Raw genomic sequence first — 17,710 nt, forward strand, 5'->3', positions numbered from 1 at the left:
GGGGTGAGAAGGGTGTGATACAAATGTAGTAAATTAATGCAGTAAATAAATAAATAATAAATAAATACATTTTAGACTTAGGCTCGCCCAAAGTCTGAAATGACTTGAAGGCACACAACAACAACAACAATCCTAATTAACTTGACTATCTCCTTGGCCAGAAGCAGGACCACACTTCCCATTGAAATCCTGATCAATGTAGGTTGGTTAAAATTGTTTTTATTTTTAAATATTGCATTGTTCTTTCATTGTTCTTCTTCTTGTTGTTGTTTTTGCACTACAAATAAGACATGTGCAGTGTGCATCGGAATTTGTTTGTATTTTTTTTTTTCAAATGATAATCCGGCCCCTCAACAGTCTGACGGATTGTGGACCGGCCCTCGGCTTAAAAAGTTTGAGGACCCCTGGCCCAAAGGGTCTCGTCCAACCCTTATTATTATTATTATTATTATTATTAATTATTGCTCACTGGCCAACTATAGTCCGGCCCGCCAACAGTCCGAAGGATTGCGAACTGGCCCTCTGTTTAAAAAGTTTGGGGACCCCTGTTCTAGATGCATTATTGGTGGTGGTCAGTGTGCTCTCTGGCAGTAGGGTGAACTACAACTCCTACTATGGTGAGTCAGTCCCCTCAAACCCATCCAGTAGGTTGAGTTAGTCATGGGGTTCGGTGTGCCAAGTTTGGTCCAGGTCCATCATCAGCGGAGGTCACAGTTTCTCTGGTTGAACTACAACTCCCAGAAAGGAAGGCCAGTTCCTCCCGAATCCTTCCATGTGTGCCAAGTTTGGTCCAGATCCATCGGTATTTGGGTTCATAGTGCTCTCTAGATGTAGATGAACTAAAACTCCCCCAAATCAAGGTGAATTTGCCACAAAGACCTCCAGTATTTATTTATTTTTTGGTCATGGGGTCTCTGTGTGCCAAGTTTGGTCCAATTCCATCTTTGGTGTCTCCTGGAGCTTTAGCTATTTGTGGAAGTGGGAGCTTGTAGGTGTAAATACATACATATTTTCACTTTTATTATGTGTATAGATAAGTATGGTAGCTTGGACTAGGATGAGTAGCATTTCAGCACCCTACGCATGTTTTCTTTAAAATCTTGATTCATTACAATAAGTAAGGGTGCATCTATGCCAGGGGTCCCCAAACTTTTTAAACAGGGGGCCAGTTCACAATTCTTCGGACATTGGAGGGCCGGACTATAGTTGGCCACCGAGCATAAATAATAATAATAATAATAATAATAATAATAATAATAATAATAATAATAACAGCAATAATAATAATAATAAAGAGGGTTGGAAGAGAACCCTTGGGCCATTGAGTCCAATCCCCTTCTGCTTTTGTGTACCGAAAGCACAAGCAAAGCACCCCTGACAGATGGCCACCCAGCCTCAATGTTAATAATAATAATAATAATAATAATAATAATAATAATAATAATAATAAAGAGGGTTGGAAGAGAACCCTTGGGCCATTGAGTCCAATCCCCTTCTGCTTTTGTGTACCGAAAGCACAAGCAAAGCACCCCTGACAGATGGCCACCCAGCCTCAATGTTAATAATAATAATAATAATAATAATAATAATATTAAAAGAGTGTTGGAAGAGACCCCTTGGGCCATTGAATCCAATCCCCTTCTGCCTTTGTGCACCGAAAACACAAGCAAAGCACCCTTGACAGATGGCCACCCAGCCTCAATGTTAATAATAATAATAATAATAATAATAATAATAACAATAATAATAATGGGACCGGGCTGTGGTGCAGGCTGTTGAGCAGCCAGCTGCAGCCAGTGCAACAAAACACTCTGACCAAGAGGTCATGAGTTCGAGGCCAGCTTGGAGCCCCGTGTTTGTCTTTGTTCTATGTTAAGGCATTGAATGTTTGCCTTATATGTGTAATGTGATCCGCCCTGAGTCCCCTTCGGGGTGAGAAGGGCGGAATATACATACTGTGAATAAATAAATAAATAAATAAATAAATAATAATAATAACAACAATAATAATAAAGAGGGTTGGAAGAGACTCCTTGGGCCATTGAGTCCAACCCCCTTCTGCCTCTGGCACCAAAAGCACAAGCAAAGCACCCCTGACAGATGGCCACCCAGCTTCAATGTTAATAATAATAATAATAATAATAATAATAATAATAATGAGGGTTGGAAGAGACCCCTTGGGCCATTGAGTCCAACTCCCTTCTGCACAAGCAAAGCACCCCTGAGAGATGGCCACCCATCCTTAATAATAATAATAATAATAATAATAATAATAATAATAATAATGGTTGTAAGAGAAGAAGAGACCCCTTGGGTAATTTAGCCCAACCCCCTTATGCCCTTGTGCCTTGGGGGCCGGATAAATGGCTTCGATGGGCCGCATCCGGCCCCTGGGCCTTAGTTTGGGGCCCCCTGATCTATGCTATAGAATGAATGCAGTTTGATACCATTTCAACTGCAATGGCTCAAGCAGTTAACTAGAAAAGGGTCAACTGGGCCCCGGTCGAAGTGGTCCCCGGTCGAAGTGGTCCCCGGTCAAAGTGGTCCCCGGTCAAAGTGGTCCCCGGTCCAAGTGGTCCCCGGTCAAAGTGGTCCCCGGTCAAAAAAAAAAGGTTGGGAACCACTGCTTTAGAGTAAAGAAACACCTTCCATCTGTCACATCATATTGCAGTCCTGTATTTCCTCCAAACAGCAAACAGATCTGTGCATTTATTGAGACACCAACACTTGTCCAATGTATTCCCTTTATTGAACTGTATTAGTTAATGCAATCAGATTAAGTCACATTTATAAAGCAGACCATCCAGTTGCACTGAAACCGATGATATTCATTACATAGTTTCTTTTTTTGTTTTAATCACTGTCCGGTGAACTGGCAAATCCAATCAAAGCATTAGTCTTTAATTGTTTTTAAAAAAAATTCCAAAAAAGTGTAAAAAAAATATCCAGACAATAGCCAAGCCATCACATCACGATGCACAATTACCTAAAATTGCAATTAAAAAGCAGTTAAACAGGGAAGGGAGGGGGTGGGAGATAAAGCAAAGAAGGGAGAAAAAAAAATCACTTCTAAATCTTGGAACTATCCGTATAATACAAGAAGCAACAAAGGGCAAAGAGCATCAAAGCAGCTTCCTATCTAGCAACTATAAATCCAGTCAGAAGCAGAAGCTTTTAAAGTACACTAAGCTCAAGCAGGACAATAAAAAATACTGCGCATGGAATACTTTTAATCTCTTCCATTAATATTCATTTCCAGCTGCTTATAATAGCAGCGCCTCATGGCCAAATCATTAGAGTTTTACATCTGGGTTGCAAATGACACTTTGATTGGATGTAATGTTCAAATGGTCCTCCCCACTGAGTTTCCGTCAAGTCTTCTGCAGAGAGGTGTCCCGTCGAGTCGGGGGCTCACTGAGCGTGCTGGCTCAACGTGTGGTTCTGCAAAAAGATGGGGGAAAGGAGACGTGCGTGAGGGGCAGAATAATAGCGAGCCAGCCCGGACCCTCCTACTCAGTCGCGTTGGTGCCGAACCCAACATAAAAGCTTTGCAATTATTACAGAACAAAATGCAATAATAAAGAAAAGAAAAAAAGGAGGGGGGGGGGAGAGAAAGAAAATGCTCCTAAGTAACAGCTGCCAACGTGACACGTTCGCTGCGAACCGATAGATCTGTTAATGCTGGCGTGAACTTAAGGGAAAGGAATGGGGTGGAAGAAAAACACAACGCAACAAAGTCGCGCCAAGAGGATTTCGCGGCATCTCGGTGAAGAAGAGACCGCCGGGACTTCCTTCGCTGTAGCAATTAAACAACATTTGCTGTCACTTAGGGATGCCCACCCTTTTCTTTTCCCCACATCTTAGCTTATCTCGCTCGGCATTGATAGGAAATCTTGTTGGAGAAAAATGACATATTGCAATCCATACATAGGTACACAGTTGAAAGTTGGAAAAATAATACAGATTGCAATCCATACACAAACACACAGTTGTAAATTGGGGAAATTATTATTATTATTATTATTATTATTATTATTATTATTATTATTATTATTATTATTATTACATCACTACTACCCCGCCCTTCTCACCCATCAGGGGACTCAGGGCGGCTTACAATATAAACATACACATTAAAAACAGTTGTCATCAAATTTAAAAATCAATCAAGATTAAAAATTACAATAAAATTAAGAATATCCATTAAAATATACATAATTATACATTTAAATATACATTTAAGGCGCTTCCCATGTTCATGTGGGGTCTGTCAGTAGGTCATATATTCTTATCTCATTTTTGCTGTTACTCATGCTCAAATGCCTGGTCCCATAACCATGTTTTTGTCCTCTTTCGGAAAGACAGGAGGGAGGAAATAATACGGATTGCAATCCATACACAGGCACACAGTTGAAAGTTGGGAAAATAATACGGATTGCAATCCATACACAGGCACATAGTTGTAAATTGGGGAAATAATACGGATTGCAGTCCATACACAGGCACACAGTTGAAAGTTGGGAAAATAATACAGATTGCAATCCATACACAGGCATGCAGTTGAAAGTTGGAAAAATAATACGGATTGCAATCCATACACAGGCACATAGTTGTAAGTTGGGGAAATAATACAGATTGCAATCCATACACAAACACACAATTGAAAGTTGGGAAAATAATACAGATTGCAATCCATACACAAACACACAGTTGAAAGTTGGAAAAATAATGCAGATTGCAATTCATACACAGGCACACAGTTGAAAGTTGGGAAAATAATACGGATTGCAATCCATACACAAACACACAGTTGAAAGTTGGAAAAATAATGCAGATTGCAATTCATACACAGGCACACAGTTGAAAGTTGGGGAAATAATACAGATTGCAATTCATACACAGGCACACAGTTGAAAGTTGGGGAAATAATACAGATTGCAATCCATACACAAGAACACAGTTGAAAGTTGGGAAAATAATACAGATTGCAATCCATACACAAACACACAGTTGAAAGTTGGAAAAATAATGCAGATTGCAATTCATACACAGGCACACAGTTGAAAGTTGGGGAAATAATACAGATTGCAATCCATACACAAGAACACAGTTGAAAGTTGGGAAAATAATACAGATTGCAATCCATACACAAACACACAGTTGAAAGTTGGAAAAATAATGCAGATTGCAATTCATACACAGGCACACAGTTGAAAGTTGGGGAAATAATACAGATTGCAATCCATACACAAGAACACAGTTGAAAGTTGGGAAAATAATACAGATTGCAATCCATACACAAACACACAGTTGAAAGTTGGAAAAATAATGCAGATTGCAATTCATACACAGGCACACAGTTGAAAGTTGGGGAAATAATACAGATTGCAATCCATACACAGGCACACAGTTGAAAGTTGGGAAAATAATACGGATTGCAATCCATACACAAGAACACAGTTGAAAGTTGGGGGAATAATACAGATTACAATCCATACACAGGCACACAGGGAAAATAATTCAGATATACCAGTTGATGCATATTGTCCAACACAGAGTCTGATACAGTGTTCCCTCGCTACTTCGTGGTTCACTTTTCGCGCCCTTGCAGTTTTGTGGTTTTTAAATAAACACTAACATCTCTATATATAAAAATTTAATGAGCTGTGCCCAGCCATGCGTTGCTTTGGCAAAGTGTGGTGGTATAGGAAATAAAGTATTGGGAAGAAAGAGGGAGGGGAACATGGCACCACCTCCTTCTCCTCCCACTGCCATTTGGGCTCCTCCGCCCCGCCGCCTGCACCCGACTGCGACAACCGCCACTGTAAACCATGATTATTTTATGATTTATAATATTACTAGCTTTGCCTGGCCACGCGTTGCTGTGGTTTATGGGAATCATTTGTTAGCCAGGCCTTCTACACAGCTGTATAAGATCCACTCTGAAGTGTATTATATGGCAGTGTGGACTCAAGATAATCCAGTTCAAAGCAGATAATATAAGAATATAAATGGGTAATATAGCTGTGAGGAAGGACCTTGAGCCTACACTGCCATATATTCCAGTTCAAATAAGATAATCTGTATTTTATAGGCAGTGTGGATCAGGCCTAAGTGCATTCTGCCTATGCCCTGGGCACCATTTTGGCTAAGGAACTTGCTAGGATACTAAGGGGGCGGGGCCTAAAAGCAGCAGGGTGTGGCTAAAGGCAGCAGAGCCTACCTTTCTAACTGGCAGTTAGGGGGAGAAAGGCTCTTCCTCATCCTCAGCAATTTGGACTATTTTTCTAGGTTTTTTAATTGAAAGACATATTTTGGATGACTATGTCTTTTGTTGCCAAATTTGGTGTGATTTGGTTCAGCGGTTTTGTTGTTTACTCCATAGTAAAACAAACTTTAAATTTTTATATAGAGAGACTAGCTGTGCCCGGCCACGCGTTGCTGTGGCGAAGTATGGAGGTATGGGAAATAAAGTATTGAGGAATTGGTGGTAGTTAAGGTAAAGGGTAAAGCTTTTCCCCTGACATTAAGTCCATTATAAATGGGTTATATAGCTGCGTGGAAGAGCCTTGAGTCTACACTGCCATATAATCCAGTTAAAATCAGATAATCTGTATTTTATAGGCAGTGTGGAAGAGGCCTAAGTGAGGCCTAACTCTGCCTGTCCCCTGGGTTGAGTGGGTTGCTAGAAGAGCAAGTGGGCGGAGCTTAGCCTTCTAACTGGCAGCAATTGGATAAAAACAATTATTCCTCTCCCTCTAATTAGGGCTTTATTTTTCTTTTCTTTTTGTTGTATGAACGTAGAGGCATGGATGAGGGGTTGTGCTGCCAACTTTAGTGTTTCTGGGATGTGTAGTTTTGTTGTTTTGTCCTAGGCCGAAATTTCATTATCTATCTATCTATCTATCTATCTATCTATCTATCTATCTATCTATCCTAGCTTTGCCCGGCCATGCGTTGCTGTGGCTTATGGGAATTGTTTGTTGGCCAGGTAGAATAGCAGTGAATAGCCTTGCAGTCTCAAAGCCTGGCCGTTTTCTGGAGTAGCTGGAGCTTTTTGTTGTATGAACGTAAAGGCATGGATGAGGAGTTGTGCTGCCAAGTTTAGTGTTTCTAAGATGTGTAGTTTTGTTGTTTTGTCCTAGGCCGAAATTTCATTACTCTTTTATATATATATAGATATATTTGTCACATTCTGCAAATCTGTTGCTTCTGTCCATGATGGAAGAGCTCACTCAAATGGAAAGGGAAACGAATCTAAGAATATGATGCCCCTTTTTGGGAGGCAACAAGTAACTTTAGCTTTTACAACATTTCAAGGCAATATTCTCAGCGCTCAAGCATTTCGCAGGAGAAAGGGATTAACAGGTGGGCTGAGAGGGATGGTGACTGTGTTGCTCAATGGTTTAATCTTGGTGAAAGGATGACATTTACCGCACACGGCTGCAATTAGCTTCCCTCCCTCCATAAAAGGAATGGCAACCAAGCCCCTCCAGGGAGACATTACGGTTCAGACATCCTGTCTGTCATTTGCCAAGAGGCTAAATAAATCCTAATGCTATGCAGAAGTTGTATATTCAGTCTAATGCAAACGGAAGTCGTGTCTCAGAGTTACCAGCACCTTAGGGACCATGTCTGGAATATCCAGCTCTTGGAAGGACTGGAGATCTCTTGACGCTCGCGCACCGTTTTGTGCTGAGGTCTACGACTCCTATAGCTTTTAGACTGAGATCTTTTGTGCCCCCAAAGATTCGTTGAATCAACATTATCTCATACTGATCTGGGTGGTATGGAATGAATGGATGGCCTTTCAAGGACGCTCCCTTGAGCTTTGCAAGGCAAAGGGTCTCACTGAGCCATGATTTGTGAATGTGGGTGCCAAATTTGCTTGTAAGACTGGAAGCTCTGAACTAATCCCAAGCCAGACAAAATGAATTGAGCTCACATCCTACCAACAAACTAGTTAGCACCGTTGATGAAGGCTCTTTCGATGGAAGGGAGATGTTTGCCTACTTTCAACTGCGTGCCTACATGTCTTTTCACTTGCAATTGTAGGTGTTTTATTTTAATTCATCTCAATTTTAGACAAACATTACAAAAGAGGGAATGCAATAGCCTATCAAAAAATCTACACAGTGAAAAGTCCCCAAACAAGGGTGGAACACAAATTAAATTTGTGTCACGGCACTAATTTGTTGGCTAGGAATTATTTCCTGACAACTCTGTAATATATATAAAGTAGAGTTCCAGTTATTTGACATAAACAGGTGGACCGAATGCCGGATAAGCAAAACTGTTGGATAATAGGGAGGCCATATTATCCCTCCCGACAAGTAAGGTGCTTGCCGGGTGGGAAAAGTCTCCTCCCTCCTGGCGGCAAGGACCCGACTTGAAAAAGCCCACTGCTGCCTAGAAAAACAGCTGTTTTTCAGGCAGCAACATGCAGGGGAAGCTCTCCAAGCCAGGTTCTTGCCTTTGATGGAGGAGACAGTTCGTTTTGGCTGGGAGGGAGGAGACTTTTCCCTCCCAGCAAGCACCCAGCTTGGAGAGGCCCGCTGCTGCCTAGAAAAACCGCTGTTTTTTTTTATGCAGCAACGCACAGGGGGCCTCTCAAAGTGCCGGGTGCTTGCTAGGAGGGAAACGTCTATGCCAGTCACATCTCATCCCTCCCGGCAAGCACCTGGCTTGGAGAGGCCTGATGCATGTTGCTGCCTAGAAAAACAGCAACACACAACAGGCTTCTCCAAGTGCCTGGCACCCGCCAGGAGGGGCGAGACGCCGGTGCATCAGATAATGTGGTATGTTGGATAAGCGGAACTTGGATAACTGGAATTCAACTGTATGTGTGTTTGTATATATATCTATACATATAAGAATGTAATGTGACGTTTTTCTATGAAGTAAACAAGAAAACCACTGAACCCAATCACACCAAATTTGGCCACAAAAGACATAGTCAATCCAAGCTATGTCCTTCCATAAAAAAACCCTAGAAAAATAGTCCAAATTACAGAAGATGAAGAAGAGCCTTTCTCCCCCTAACTGCCAGTCAGAAAGGTAGGCCCTGCTGCCTTTAGGCCCCGCCTCCTTCACGTCCTAGGTACTTCCTCAGCCAAGATAGCGCCCAGGGGACAGGCAGAGTACACTTCGGCCTCATCCACACTGCCTATAAAATACAGATTATCTGATTTAAACTTTATTATATGGCAGTGTAGACTCAAGGCCCTTCGACACAGCTATATTACCCAGAATGCCAAGGCACATAATCAACAATATCTGCTTTGAACTGGATTATCTTGAGTTCACACTGCCATGTAATCCAGTTCAATGTGGATTTTATACAGCTGTGTAGAAGGGGCCTCATATAATCCAGTTCTAAGCAGATAATAAAAGATTACAAATATAATATATAATAATTACTGTGGTATTATAATACAGAACAATATAATCTCTAAAATCAGGACGGTAAATAAAGGGCATCACTCTGAAAGCAGGGAAGTTGGGAATTCCAGAAAGGAAACAATATATATGTATACTAGCTGTGCCCGGCCACGCGTTGCTGTGGCAAAGAGGTGGTGGTATTGGTTAAAAATTGTTGTGTAATTTTTATTTGATGTTATTTGTATTTTTTAATTAATTTTATTGTAAGTTATCTTTTTATTTATTATATTTTATTATTTTCTTGTATTATTTTTAGTTATTTTCTGTTATTCTAGTATTTTATTGTATTAATTTTTTTAGTGTTTTTAAATATTTTTAGTGTTTTTTTATTTTTTATTGGGTTGCTAGGAGACCAAGTTGGAGGAGCTTAGCCTTCTAACTGGAAGCAATAGGATAAAAGCAATTATTCCTCTCTCTCTAATTAGGACTTTTCTTTTCTTTTTGTTGTATCAACCTAGAGGCATGGATGATGGGTTGTGTTGTCAAATTTCGAGGTTGGGGGGCCTGTAGTTTTGTTGTTTTGTTGGTCGCCGTGATGCCATCACTCATTTATATATAGAGATATATGTGTGTGTGTGTGTGTGTGTGTGTGTGTGTGTGTGTGTGTATATATATATATTCCACGGGAATGCCGTGGATGTAGCGTACCTGGATTTCAGTAAGGCCTTCGACAAAGTCCCCCACGACCTTCTGGCAAACAAACTAGTAAAATGTGGGCTAGACAAAACTACGGTTAGGTGGATCTGTAATTGGCTAAGCGAACGAACCCAAAGGGTGCTCACCAATGCGTCGTCTTCATCATGGAAAGAAGTGACAAGTGGAGTGCCGCAGGGCTCCGTCCTGGGCCCGGTTCTGTTCAACATCTTTATTAATGACTTAGACGAAGGGTTAGAAGGCACGATCATCAAGTTTGCAGACGACACAAAACTGGGAGGGATAGCTAACACTCGAGAAGACAGGAGCAGAATTCAAAACGATCTTGACAGACTAGAGAGATGGTCCAAAACTAACAAAATGAAGTTCAACAGGGACAAATGCAAGATACTTCACTTCGGCAGAAAAAATGGAAATCAAAGATACAGAATGGGGGACGATGCCTGGCTTGACAGCAGTGGGTGCGAAAAAGACCTTGGAGTCCTCGTGGACAACAAGTTAAACATGAGCCAACAATGTGATGCGGTAGCTAAAAAAGCCAATGGGATTCTGGCCTGCATCAATAGGGGAATAGCGTCTAGATCCAGGGAAGTCCTGCTCCCCCTCTATTCTGCCTTGGTCAGACCACACCTGGAATACTGCGTCCAATTCTGGGCACCACAGTTGAAGGGAAATGTTGACAAGCTGGAAAGCGTCCAGAGGAGGGCGACTAAAATGATTAAGGGTCTAGAGAACAAGCCCTATGAGGAGCGGCTTAAAGAGCTGGGCATGTTTAGCCTGCAGAAGAGAAGGCTGAGAGGAGACATGATAGCCATGTACAAATATGTGAAGGGAAGTCCTAGGGAAGAGGGAGCAAGCTTGTTTTCTGCTGCCCTGCAGACTAGGACACGGAACAATGGCTTCAAACTACAGGAAAGGAGATTCCACCTGAACATCAGGAAGAACTTCCTCACTGTGAGAAAGGCTGTTCGACAGTGGAACTCTCTCCCCGGGGCCGTGGTGGAGGCTCCTTCCTTGGAGGCTTTTAAGCAGAGGCTGGATGGCCATCTGTCGGGGGTGCTTTGAATGCGATTTCCTGCTTCTTAGCAGGGGGTTGGACTGGATGGCCCATGTGGTCTCTTCCAACTCTACTATTCTATGATTCTATGATTCTACAATTCTGTTACTTCCTTCTAAGTAGCCCAAAGTTACTCTTCATATCAGAAGAGGGATTGAAATCCTCCAAAATCTCCTTCTACTGAGTTGACATTGGACTAATGGCAATTGTCTGGTGGCAACGTTTAACTAATGGAGGTTCCAGTGGCAGGCCTTGTCTCCGGAGGTGGCAATGACCCCATTTAAATACTTGATGCAATAGTCGGCAAAGCATCACTTTCCTCAAACAGCCGCCAGGTGTCAGAAGTGATGTGGAGTTTCTAAAACCATGCCGGTATTATGGCCAGTGGGCTTCCCATGAAACTCTGCTCAAAGATGCTCGTTTTTTTGGGCACCGCATGACAAAGGTGAAAGGAAAAGGCCGAAACCATGGCTATTTTGCTATGTGTGTTAATACACATCTGGACTTTAAAAACTTGAAAAGATAAAACAACTAAAGCAAAACTTTCAAAATAGCACGTCGATCCAGCTATGCATTGTATTGTAGCGGAATGTGTTGTCGAAGGATTTCATGGCCGGAATCACTGGGTTGCTGTGAGTTTTCCGAGATGTATAGCCGTGTTCCATGGCAAGGCTATTCAATGCTAATCCAGGTGATCAATTGCAACATTCACACTTGCCTCAAACACACAAGAGTTCGCTCTCCCACCCTGGATATTATTCCACAGATATATAAACTTCACTTGCCTAGTTTCCAACAGACCTCACAATCTCTGAGGATGCCTGCCATAGGTAAAGGTAAAGCTTTTCCCCTGACATTAAGTCTACTCGTGTCCAACTCAGGGGTTGGTGCTCGTCTCAATTTCTAAGCCGAAGAGCCAGCGTTGTCCATTGTAAAATCATAACCTAATTTGATGTTTAATAGGCTTTTCCTTAATCCCTCCTTATTATCCAAGATATTTGCTTATCCAAGCTTCTGCCGGCCCATTTAGCTTGGATAAGTGAGACTCTACTGTAATAATAAAAATAGAGTAAAATAAATGTAATAGTAGCAACAATAATAGAGAAAAATAATAAATGTAATAATACCAATAATAATAGAGAAAAATAACAAATGTACCATATATTCTCGAGTATAAGCTGATCCAAATATAATCCAACCAGGACCCTCACCCGAGTATAAGCCGAGGGGGGCTTTTTCAGTCTTAAAAAGAGGGCTGAAAAACTAGGCTTATACTCGAGTATATACAGTAAATCAGTTGTGGTTCTGCAACTCTCAATGCTGAACCTGCAACTCAAATACTTAATTCGAGCTAATGTTTATTTTCAAGGCCTTGGGGTATTTAAGATATTTAATCTCCCCCCGAACTTGAGTAAGAAGGTGACATACAGCATTGTAAGACACAAATGTACTTGACTGGATTTGCTCTTGTACTATCTGTCTCGATTAGGCATCGCCCTTTATATTGCTGCATTTATCACACCCCAAAGCCCTGCAGCTGCCATTTTCGCAAAGCAGCGACTTCTGATAAACAACTTTGCCTCACATCGTGGCAATCTGGATGCAATTTCCGTTAGGTAGGAAACACAGCTCCGTTATAGACACGGAGCATGCCTTACAGCCCTCTCCAATCTGGCGTTCTCCAGATGTGTCGGGGCTCTGGATTTCCAGCATTGTCTCTGACAGGTTGGTAGATATGCCAACAGGTAGGAAAAAGGGCTTGGAGCAAACATATATTACAGTGAAGTAGATAGGAAATAGGTAAAGGTAAAGGCTTTCCTTTGACATTACGTCGAGTCAAGTCCAACTCGGGGTTGGTGCTCATCTTATTTTCTAAGCCGAAGAGCCAGCGTTGTCCGTAGACACCTCCAAGGTCATGTGGCCATTGGCATGACTGCATAGAGTGCCGTAACATCACGCCGGATTGGTACCTATTTATCTACTCACATTTGCATGTTTTCGAACTGCTAGATTGGCAGAAGCTGGGGCTAACTGTGGGAGCTCACTCCACTCCTCACATTCGAACCGCTGACCTTTCAGTTCAGCAGCTAACCCGGGCTGTGGCGCAGGCGGGAGAGCAAGCCAGCTGCAACCAGCTGCAATGAATCACTCTGACCAGGAGGTCATGAGTTCGAGGCCCGCTTGGAGCCTATGTTTGTCTTGTCTTTGTTCTATGTTAAAAGGCATTGAATGTTTGCCTATATGTGTAATATGATCCGCCCTGAGTCCCCTTTGGGGTGAGAAGGGTGGAATATAAATGCTGTAAATAAATTAATAATAATAAATAACCCACTGCACCACTGGGAGCCACAGAAAGGAAATGAGGGAGAAAAAAAGATGATGTTTGTGTGTCACGCTAGAAATATACTTCACTTATTATTTATGTGGTTGTATTTTATTGTGTATTGCTGTGCCGCCCTGAGTCCCTTTGGGGAGATGGAGCAGGATACAGGAATAAAGGGATTATTATTATTATTATTATTATTATTATTATTATTATTATTATTAACATTGAGGCTGGGTGGCCATCTGTCAGGGGTGCTTTGCTTGTACTTTTGGTGCACAAAAGCAGAAGGGTGTTGGACTAAATGGCCCAAGGGTCTCTTCCAACCCTCTTTATTATTATTATTATTATTATTATTATTATTATTATTATTATTATTATTAATAATAATAATAATAATATTGAGGCTGGGTGGCCATCTGTCAGGGGTGCTTTGCTAGTGCTTATGGTGCACAAAGGCAGAAGGAGGTTGGTCTAAATGGTCCAAGGGGTCTCTTCCAACCCTCTTTATTGTTATTATTATTATTATTATTATTATTATTAACATTGAGGCTGGGTGGTCATCTGTTAGGGGTGCTTTGCTAGTGCTTATGGTGCACAAAGGCAGAAGGGGGTTGGACTAAATGGCCCAAGGGGTTTCTTCCAACCCTCTTTATTATTTTTATGACAATGGTTGTTGTTATTATTATTATTATTATTATTATTATTATTATTATTATTATTACTGACTGACACAGCAAACAAGATAGATATGCTGGATTATTATTATTATTATTATTATTATTATTATTATTATCATTGAGGCTGGGTGGCCATCTGTCAGGGGTGCTTTGCTTGTGCTTTTGGTGCACAAAGGCAGAAGAGGGTTGGACTAAATGGCTCAAGGGCTTTCTTCCAACCCTCTTTTTTATTATTATTATTATTATTATTATTAGTAGTAGTAGTATTATTATTATTAACATTGAGGCTGGGTGGCCATCTGTCAGGGGTGCTTTGCTTGTGCTTTTGGTGCACAAAGGCAGAAGGAGGTTGGACTAAATGGCCCAAGGGGTTTCTTCCAACCCTCTTTATTATTATTATTATTATTATTATTATTATTATTATTATTATTATTATCACATACTCTTGCATGACACATTCTTGCAGCTGTAGTCATTGGAAATAATAATTTGTTCATCGTTTTTTTAAAAAACTATGGTCGGGCTCTCCAACTGGTCCCGTATTTAAAACGTTTGGGGACTCCTGTTCTAGCCATCTAGTCCGATTTGGCTAACAGTCAAAGAGACACAGTAAGCACTGCTAAACACCCTCCAAAATAAAAATACTTGAAAAAAAATATTTCTGCACCCAAAAACCCTGGTGTCATTGTATTTATCCAACATGGGGAAGACCTTGCTAGCTGAGAAAATGAACTTGCTGCAAGTAAGTCTGTTGCCTGTAGCAAGGTGTTTGTGAGCTCTGCATGCTTTGCAGAAGGTAACGGTTCAGTCCTCAATCATGTCCAGGTAGGACTAAAAAAAAATCGCTCCCGAAACCCTGGAGAACCGGCGCTAAAACTGTGTTGGCAATAATGGGCCAATGAATAGGCCAATGGTCTAACTTTGTGCAAGGCAGCTTCCCACGTTCCTAAAATCACCCTGACAGGCATTGCAAACATGTGGAATACCAAACAGGTCTCTTGCACAGGCGGTTCAGCAGAGTCTTGAAACAACTCATTACGTGAGTCAATATAACCCAGGCGAAAACCCCGTCCTGCTTTCCGCACCGTATTGACTATGCAAATATTTAATGCCTTTATAGTGGAATGACCTATGCAATGCCCGGCCCTAGTCACAAAATGAAGTGGAGAATAACCAAAAAGGTATTTGCTACAAATGTTTCCAGCTGGAACAAAAAGGGTGGGAGCAAATGAGTACAGATATTCAAACAGTCGGAAAGGGTTTAGAAAACATGATATGGCACCTATATCTTTTTAAAAAGTGGGAGAAGGGAGGTTACCAGGCCTTGTTGAATTCGTTGAGATGACATTTAACTTTCCTGGGTGGACTCATCTCAGAATTAATATATTAAAATGAATAAATATGAAGGACATTTGGTAGATAAGAAAAGATTAGCAGCTGAAAATTGAGTAAAGGCTTGGGTTCCAAGGAGAGACTTGAGAATAATTTTGTCAAGAATGTGAAAGAAATGAAGCAATGGGATTGGGGTTGTTGTGTGTTTCCCGGGCTGTACGACCATGTTCCAGAAGCATTCTCTCCTGACGTTTTGCCCACATCTGTGGCAGGAATCCTCAGAGGTTGTGAGGTATGCCTGCCATAGATGTGGGCGAAACATCAGGAGAGAATGCTTCCGGAAAATGGCCATTCAGCCAGGGAAACACACAACAACCCTGCGATTCTGGCCATTAAGGCCTTCGACAACATAGAGCAATAGATCCTTTATACTGTTGTTTTAGTACTTTAAACTGTTTAAATTTTTACCGCTAATGATGTTATTTGTTCTGATTGTATATTATTTGTTTTATTGTGATTATTTGGGCATGGCCTCATGTTAGTCACCCCGAGTCCCTACAGGGAGATGGTGGCGGGATATAAAAATAAAGGTATTATTATTATTATTATTATTATTATTATTATTATTATTATTATTATTATTATTATTGGGTTGTTGTATGTCTTTCGGGCTGTGATCCCGGCCATGAAAGCCTTCGACAACACATTATTATTATTATTATTATTATTATTATTATTATTATCATTATTATTATTATTATTCCTTCTCATCCCTTGCCAAAAGCTTACTGCAATGAATGCTCAACTCCCCCCCCCACTTTCTTTTTTTTTTTAATATAATTTTTATTAAAGATTTTTATTAAAGATTTTTCCCCTTTCATATAAGGAAAGACCCACTTTGCTACCCAAAGAACCTGAAGAGTATCAGGAGGCACAACCATCTGAAGATGTGACTTTCTTTTTCATTATTCCTCCAGTTCCTAAAATAGTTTTCAGAAAAATTGTGAGTAGAGGCTATAGTAGAGTCTATAACACAGCAGTCATGGGTTTTTATGGTGTCATGTCTAATGCAAATTCAAGTCAATGCGTTGTTGTTGTTGGTCTGAATAATTCAAATAGGTGTAAAAGAAGAAGCAGAAATAAGACACCTGGCAAACACAGGTTAGGTACAGGTAAAGTTTTTTCCCTGACCTTAAGTCTAGTCGTGTCCGACTCTCAGGGTTGATGCTCATCTCCATTTCTAAGCCGAAGAGCCGGCATTGTCCAAAGCCACCTCCAAGATCATGTGGCCACTGGCATGACTGCATGGAGTGCCCGCCGGAGTGGTACCTATTGATCTACTCACATTTGCATGTTTTCGAACTGCTAGGGTGGCAGAAGCTGGGGCTAATAGTGGGAGCTCACTCCACTTCCCGGATCCGAACCGGCAACCTTTCAGTCAGTAATTCAGTGGTTTAACACACTGCATAACCAGGGGTTCCTAACCTGTGCTCCTAACACAGGTTAGGAACGTAAATAAAACATGCAGATCAATATGGGGACTCCTGGAAAAAGTTTGCAGGTCTTTTGAACTGCAAGTGGGAGGACCAAGCGGCATCTTGCAATTCACACATACAACTCACAAGTCAAGACTAGTACATGAGCACTACCTTTAGATGCTGAAGATATTGCCTCCAATGGAAAGAAATGCATCCAATGGGGAGGGAGGGAGAGGTGGTCATTCTAACGGTCCCACAACTACCAGAATGGAGGAGTCCTCACTGTTTGTGGAGCTCCTATCCTACTAACTCCTGACACTTTGGTGAGATGGTAGGGATACAGGTGTATCCTTCACTCTAAAGAATAAGAGTAGAGCTCCTGCTGTCATCTAGATTTTATTGAATTACAAATCCATCTCCCTAGTTGTTGGACTTCAGCTATAAACTACATCCTTGTCCTACTGAGATATTAAGTATGATGGTTGCAGTTGACGGGAGATGGGAATTCAACGATATTTGGGAGCCCACAAGCTTCCCAGCCCAGAACTAAATAAATTAGTATCCATGTTTTGATGCTCCAGCAAATGTTTAGATGGCACACAATATTCTTGATACACAACCCCACCTTCTCGTGCATTTGCATGATTATTCAGCTCTCATATTGCACCACCTGATATATGTCGAGAAGTAGCAGCCAGTAATGAAATGACCAAGGCATTGACATCTCCAGCTTATCCTTCTTTGG

General features: G+C 41.2%; 1 protein-coding gene across 3 annotated transcripts in view; it reads right to left on the reverse strand.

Moving 5' to 3' along the window:
* Positions 1-2,727: 2,727 nt before the first annotated feature.
* znf423 (zinc finger protein 423) overlaps positions 2,728-17,710 on the reverse strand; it is a 499,271-nt gene continuing 484,288 nt past the window's right edge. For all 3 annotated transcript variants that reach the window (XM_062961910.1, XM_062961911.1, XM_062961912.1), the window contains one exon: positions 2,728-3,441. In XM_062961910.1, coding sequence (XP_062817980.1) covers positions 3,412-3,441 — 30 coding nt within the window. In that variant the 3' untranslated portion in view covers positions 2,728-3,411. The remainder of the gene's footprint in view (positions 3,442-17,710) is intronic.

This window comes from Anolis carolinensis, unplaced genomic scaffold (assembly GCF_035594765.1).
Source record: "Anolis carolinensis isolate JA03-04 unplaced genomic scaffold, rAnoCar3.1.pri scaffold_9, whole genome shotgun sequence".
Lineage (NCBI taxonomy): Eukaryota > Metazoa > Chordata > Lepidosauria > Squamata > Dactyloidae > Anolis > Anolis carolinensis.